The 7,412-nt window shown below is 33.9% G+C and overlaps 1 protein-coding gene across 1 annotated transcript; it reads right to left on the bottom strand.

The window, feature by feature from the left end:
• Positions 1-2,459: 2,459 nt before the first annotated feature.
• LOC127129083 (probable protein phosphatase 2C 43) lies at positions 2,460-4,430 on the bottom strand. The gene is made up of 4 exons (XM_051058393.1): positions 4,091-4,430; positions 3,634-3,998; positions 3,309-3,548; positions 2,460-3,180 (listed from the first exon to the last, which is right to left on the bottom strand). The coding sequence occupies exons 1-4, from the start codon at positions 4,368-4,370 to the stop codon at positions 2,710-2,712; spliced, it is 1,356 nt and encodes a 451-aa protein (XP_050914350.1). The 5' UTR covers positions 4,371-4,430; the 3' UTR covers positions 2,460-2,709.
• Positions 4,431-7,412: the final 2,982 nt, after the last annotated feature.

The following is a 7,412-nucleotide window of genomic DNA, read 5'->3' as shown; positions in this document are numbered from 1 at the left end:
TTTCCTAGTTTATTATATAACTACAATTTTTGGTCTGATTTCCTTTAAAGCCCAATACCAATACCCATCATATACAAACACCACTATATAACTAAAAAACCCTAGCCGTCACCGTTTATCTCTCTCCCCGTTTTTCTTCCCCCTCTTCGTTTGCTCTCACAACTAAATATAAAACTCATCAAAGGCAAATGTTTCGATTTTCATTTTAACTCATGTAATCTAATCTTTGTCTTCTCAGTTTTGTTTGTTATCTTCCATAATACTGGTTGAAGCTTGGTGATGGTGTTGTTGGCTTTGTTATCTTCATCTCAGTGTCATTCCTCTTTCATTTTCTTAATTTCTTTTGTTGAAGTTTGATGCTTGTTGGTTGGAAAGATTGTATTTGTTGAAGCTTGTGTTTGAGCCAGATTGAGTGTTTGAGCCCGAATCCAACCCAATCCGATCGCTGACCAGCCCTATATATGATCTCTTCACCTCTATTATCTTTCTACTTTTCTTATTTATTTTCCTTTATTACTCTGTTATCCAAATCAATAGATATTAGTTGCAGAATGATGATACAAATGTAAGTGTTGAAAGAACCGAAACAATCCATCCGACATAAACCGTCACCGAATGGAACCGTCATCCGAGAAAACCGAAATATAAATGGTCGATAACGGATCTATATTTAGTGCCCGTGGTTTTGTTCGGATTGATATTTTTGGCCCATCACCGACCGGAACCGACCATTTGTCCACCCCTATATGAAACCATTTGTCCACCCCTACTATATGAAACTCGTCTCTTTAGTTTTTGAGATTCTTCAATACACCAAAAATGACAGTCACATCGGCAAAATTTCAAAAATACTTAAGATTGTAAGTTTCAAAATTTAGATGGGCCAAATTAAAGGAAAAAAAAAGGAACAATTTATGGAAATTGAAAGCCGGACACACAGTAACACATAATCTCAAATACATGCAGAATCAAAATTAAAAATTTATCCAGAATTCAAAATGCGGATGCAATATTCACGATTTAGTGTAGATAATTATTAAATAGTAATAATATCGATAGAGTTTAATCATATTATTAAACGATGGTTTTGAGATTTCCATACCAATTTGTGTAGGCAATTACTACCAGCTATATCACAATCATAGATTTGGGGTTCTCATAAATTATTTTTATGTTTTTAATATTCTGATTCAGTACTAAAAAAAGTTGTCATTATACATTAAAATGGAATTTCCTCTGTACTTACTGAATTATATTAGGTTTAAGTTTTTGGTATTAAAGAGAATTATTGCATATGTTGATCCTTGGTAATTGATTAGTAATGTCAATAATCTCAGTAAAGAACAGATATTGAGAATGATAATCTCGAGAACTTCCATTTCTCATTGGAATTGTAAGACAAGTCATTATTCTTTATTTTCTTCACGAGAAGCATCAACCTTGCATCAACCTTGAATATAGACAAACGATACACAATAGTGTTCTGTAGATTGAAATCTGGAATTTATTCGAATAAGTCTGAAAATTGAAAACCAGATTGACTTTTGGCAAAAATAGTGGTGTCTTTCTGATTTAGTGATTTGTTTATTTTAAGCCTGTCTGAATTTTGAAATCTAAATGATAAAAAGAGTACTTGGTTTCTCTGGAGTGGGTGATGATACATTGTTAACTAGTTTCTATGGAGTGTGTAAACGATTTAAAGAGTACTTCAAGGTTTCTATGGAGTGTGTAAACGATTTAAAGAGTACTTCGAGGTTTCTATGGAGTGTGTGATCACTGTATATAAGTTTGTATATAAGTTGTTAACTAGTTTCTGATATGTTCTTAAGTGGCCTTATGCCCATTAGTATAAGGATCCACAATCTGCTATTAGACATAATGTTGCCTATTTTAAAATTATGAAAAATCAGAAGCTTTCTTAGTTTTCTAGTTTAGTCTTACTTTCTTCAGTTAGAACCTACACTTCAAAAATGTTCAAGTACTCTATAAGTCTCTTAACTAAATGTGAATTTTCCAATAAGTTCTTGGACTAAAAATACTGTACTTAAGTTCCTGAACCAACAATAATTTGCATTTGAGTTTTTAGTTTATGTTAAGACTCCTAAATGTTTAAGTAGTTTGCATCATGATCAGGTGCGTAGAGGGACGTTACCGTGAATGCATCGCTCACCAAGACTGCAAATCGCGTCCGAGGTGTTAACCTGGAACCACTCTCCATCCTTCAATTGAATTTCCAAGCCATTCAACTTTTGAGTCAATATAGTTAAAGATCCAGAATCTGTATAAGGATACACTCCTGCACTAATTTCATCTACCATAGGTGATCTATATTTGTAACACCTTAGCACATTATCAGTTTATTCAATCCACTTCTCACATTTCTTATTGTCCAATTCATAGCTCTCAAACACCATTTTCAAAATAAACTACAATTGAGTGCTGTAAAAACAGTATGCGAAATTTCAGAATATGTTTTAACTTCCAATTCATAATCCTTGTGTCACAAACTCCAGGACACTTATTCAAATATGTACAACTGAGTGAAAAACAACTCTCATATAGTTCTTATCTCCTATAGCTCTATGAAAAATCAATATATCACATGAAATTGACACTTCTATAAATCCAACTCGATGCAGTAAAAAGAAAAAGAGTCGAACAATTAACTTTTTTAACAGATCTCTGTGACTTGAAGGAAGTTGTAACAGCTCATATTCGTCTTCGATTTGGAAAAATCCGCTTTTTCAGAGACTCCCAACGGCTTCGAGGAGTCGGAGGGCTCTGATTAATAAGGTTGTCAGTGTCCCTAGCCCGAGAGCTTTCACCCAGAGGACTCTCAGGAGTCCGAGGGCTGCTAGATTTTGTTTTCATCCGTCTTCTGAAAGTCTCCTTCAGACGCCGAGGACTCATTGGCTTCAGGTCCAAAGAGGTTAATCCAGAGTTTGCGAAATCAGATGGTCGAGACTCCGCATTTGAGCCTCTGTAGGAGATATTAAGTGGGCGTGTCCTCAGAAACGACATTCTGTCTAAGAACACAACAATCACACTTATATCGTCATGAAAAGACCTCCTGCTCAGATTGTCACGTCCTGGCTGAGCAGCCTGAATGTTCGCATAGGTAACTCCCCTTCTTCTACCAGCTTCCGCCAGCGCAACACTCAAAAGCCTTTTCGCAATTCCCTACAAAAATATTATATATCAGTCAAAATAGTTTAGCCATTCTATAGAATCAAACCGCTGCGTTTCATTTTCTAACTATGAAAGAACAAGTCATTGATGTAGATATATATATATATATATATACATACATTTCTTGGATTGCTTGAAACAATTTGAGCAGCTTGTTCATTTGTCATGAAATCCCAAAGTCCATCAGAAGCAAATATAAGAAACTTATCACTATCTCTTAAAGGCCTCGAACGCATCTCAGGTTCTGCTGATAGCACACAGCTACTAGGAAGTTTAGGCCCATTCGGATCGTTGGGAAACGAATCGCGAAAAGTAAAATCAGGCCTTTTCAAATATGCATCACCAATAGTTCTAGTAACCTTAAAATAAAAACACAAGAAAACATTATAACATTCATAAACCAGTATCGGACTATCGAAATCGATTAAAAAGAAACAAAAATACCTCAATGATGCCTTTAACGCGCCACGCTCCATTCCTCATCATCACAATTTCGGGATCATGTGGGTACTCTAACATGAGTTCTTCTCTAATAACTTCATAACTACAATTGTGATCTCTTGTCAATTGTTCAACTCTCGGTACTCCATTCACCAAAGAAGCAATGATGGCGCGCGAATCTCCAAGATTCGCGATGTATAGCGTCTTTTTCCATATAACTCCAGCAAGACAGCATGAACCAACTTTTGATAGATGTGGCATTATATTAAAATTGTTGTTGACGTAAGTCATAAAATCAGCTTCCGTAGCAGAAACAGCGTCTCTTAGAGTATCTTCGGTTATAGTATCATCATTCTCGTGAGCTATCCCTATAACAAAGACGGAAACAAGTCGAAATTAATCAAAAACGAAAATAAATAAAAGTTTCGAAATTCGAATTAAAGAAAGAAAAGAAACTTACTCAATAGCTTTCTGAAGAGCTGTTCAACGAGGAACGAGGAAGCGTGGACGCCACCGTGACCGTCGTAAATGCCAACAAAGAGTGCATTGTTGGATGCAACTTCGACCTGGCTTTGATCTTCCATGAACACATTGGCTTGAACACTAGCCATGGAAAATTCTCCGAAGCAGTGTTTTTCGAGACTGATCGATCTTCCGAGAGGATCATCGTTGAAAGCCTTGATATCTCCTTTGTTCTTCCCCGTGCACATGTCGATTACAGTTTGGAGCCATGGATGCATCTTGAGAGGAAAAGGTTTGAGAGAAGAGAAATTCAGAGAGAGAGAAAGGGATGATTTGAGTTATGGAAAATTGTGATTGAATGAATGAAAATTTATGGATTTATATATGGAATGAAGGGAAAAGTTTCAACTAACTGATAACAGAAAAGTGATTAATCTTAACAGAAACGTAACTGAATTTAACAAACGTTATCGTTCATTCCATTTTTTTCTTCAATATTACGAAATGGCGGGAAAAGAAAAATTGAAGGAAACTTTTGTTGAGTTTTGACTGAGATATGATACAGGGAAGGGAAGATCAAAATTTCCTTCGTTTTTTTAATAACCGTTTAATCATTTTACACTCATTTTTTTATTCGAAATAATGATAGGAAATATGTTTTTTTCTGTGTTGAGTTTAATCATTTTACACTCATTTTTGTATTCAAAATAATGATAGGAAATATGTTTTTTTTATAAGACTAATTAATAAAAATAACATTAATCAAAATATTATATTTACAATTTTATTTTACATTTATTTATATGCAAGTTGAATTATCTCCTAACAACTTAATTTTTTCATATACATACATAAGAGCAAAAGATTCAACCCCTTACCATACCACTTACTCAAGGAGTTGTATCAATTCTTTGTTGTTGTTTTTACACACTTTACTAATCAAAACTAATAATTTAAAATTTGTTTGTTTGTTTATGAAAACAAAAGAATTATTTTATTTATGATTTTAAATATGATTCATTAAATTTTATACTATAATACTAATAAGTGAGGATTTTATTTCAATTTAAAGAATTTGTGTGGATAATTATGGATATAAGGATTTTACGTTAAAATTAAAATATTTGTGAATGTGACGATACACATTGGTATTAGTATTATGTATTAAAATTAAACACATAAGCATGTCCATATATGCATTGGGATTACGCGTTGAAATTAAACACTGATGCATGTCAATATGTATTGGTATTATGCGTTAAAATTAAACACAAGGGCATATTGATATATGCATTGGTATTATGTGTTGAAATTAAACACAAGTGTGTGTCGATATGTGCACTCATATTATGGGTTGAAATTTTTCTCATATGCATATTGATATGTGCAACAATATTAAACGTTGAAATTAAACACAAACGCAATTGTATTTGTATATCGATAAGTGCAATGATATTAACGTTGAAATTAAACACAGATGCATATCAATATATGCACTATAGTATTATGCGTTGAAATTAAACACATGTGCATATCGACATGCACTTGAGTATTATGTTTGAAATTAAACTTAGGTGTGCATTGGTATCATGCGTGTTCATTTATTACATGTGCATTGGAAACAAAAATGTTGTACTTAAGATGTGAAATGGCATGACATCAAGTCGTGTGTCTGCATTGATATCTTGTGCATGTATTTATTAAAATTACATAAACATTTTATCACTTAATTTCATTTTTGTTATTTTTTGTCGTATAACTGACTTTAGCATGAAAACTCACACACATACTACGTCAAAATTGTCTTTTCATGCCTAAAATGTAAGTTTGACAAAAGTCAACCTTATTTGAGTAGACTTAAGAAGTTGGTGAATTAAATTAATTGATTTTGGACTTTTGGATCAACTCGTGACTACACATAAATCCATCCCATATGAGTTTTGCAAATTCAAAATTGCCTTCAAATGTATGATTTGATTCATGCATTATCATGAATCGACTCAAGACTAAAATTTATATGCATTGTCTCAATTTAGAATATAAGATCTGATTCAAAGCCTTTTATGAATCAACTCACATAAGAAGATTTATGAATCGAATCACATATTGAAAATTTTAGTTTTTTTTATCATTTTATTATATTCATTAAACACCTTTGAGTTGAATAAATTAAATATTTTTACACTAATTTTGTAACGTTTCATAAACACCTATATATAAAAATTTTATTGAGTTTTTATGTCGATAATTAAGAGAAAAGGTTTAACGCTCCTTCGGAAAGATCAGTCTTGTGATTGGACCGATGATTGTCAGAAAGCTTTTGACAGTATAAAAGAGTATCTGCGTGAGCCTCCGATTCTGTCTCCGCCTGTTGAAGGAAGACCGTTGATCATGTATTTGACGTGCTTGATGAGAGTATGGGTTGTATTCTTGGTCAATAAGATGAATATGGGAAGAAAGAAGAATATGCAATTTACTATCTCAGTAAGAAATTCACCGACTGTGAGTCTCGGTACTCTATGCTTGAGAAGACATGTTACGCATTGGCTTGGGCTGCTAAGCGTCTGCGCCAGTATATGTTGAATCATGCTACTTGGTTGATATCCAAAATGGATCCAATCAAATACATTTTTGAGAAACCTGCTTTAATTGGGAGGATTGTCTGTTGGCAAATGTTGTTGTCTGAGTATGATATTGAATATCGAGCTTAGAAGGCTATTAAAGGTAGTATCTTGGCTGACCATTTGGCTCACCAACCTATTGAAGATTATCAGTCACTGCAATATGATTTTCCTGACGAAGAGATTTTGTACTTGAAGATGAAAGATTGTGATGAGCCATTGCTTGAAGAAGGGCCAGAACCTGGTTCCTGTTGGGATATGGTATTTGATGGAGCTGTTAATTCGTATGGTAATGAAATTGGGGCAGTGATTATACTCCTTAAGGCACTCATTTTCCATTTACAACTAGATTGACCTTCAAGTGTACAAATAATATGGCTTAGTATGAAGCTTGTATTATGGGGCTTGAGGAAGCCATTGATCTCATAATTAAATATCTCGACGTCTATGAAGATTCAGCCTTGGTTGTTAACCAAATCAAAGGTGAATAGGAGACGAATCAAACCAGTTTAATACCGTATAGAGATTATGCGAGGATAATTTCAACTTTCTTTACAAAGGTTGAGTTTTATCATATCCCTCGAGATGAGAATAGGATGACAGATGCTCTTGCAACGTTGGCTTCCATGATCGTAGTGAAATTTTGGAACGAAGTTCCCAATCTGACAATGATGTGTCTTGATAGGCCAACCCATGTGT

The sequence above is a fragment of the Lathyrus oleraceus genome, chromosome 3 (genome assembly GCF_024323335.1).
Source record: "Lathyrus oleraceus cultivar Zhongwan6 chromosome 3, CAAS_Psat_ZW6_1.0, whole genome shotgun sequence".
Lineage (NCBI taxonomy): Eukaryota > Viridiplantae > Streptophyta > Magnoliopsida > Fabales > Fabaceae > Lathyrus > Lathyrus oleraceus.
This window is presented reverse-complemented; position numbering and strand designations above follow the sequence as displayed.

What these genes read in the sequence shown, in the direction of transcription:
- LOC127129083 (XM_051058393.1), bottom strand. Translation starts at nt 4,370, where the DNA reads ATGCATCCATGGCTCCAAACTGTAATCGACATGTGCACGGGGAAGAAC. An exon ending in GCTCTTCAGAAAGCTATTGA is followed by an intron (nt 3,999 to 4,090) that starts GTAAGTTTCTTT and finishes TCTTTGTTATAG; the next exon opens with GGATAGCTCACGAGAATGAT. An exon ending in GCGTTAAAGGCATCATTGAG is followed by an intron (nt 3,549 to 3,633) that starts GTATTTTTGTTT and finishes TTTTATTTTAAG; the next exon opens with GTTACTAGAACTATTGGTGA.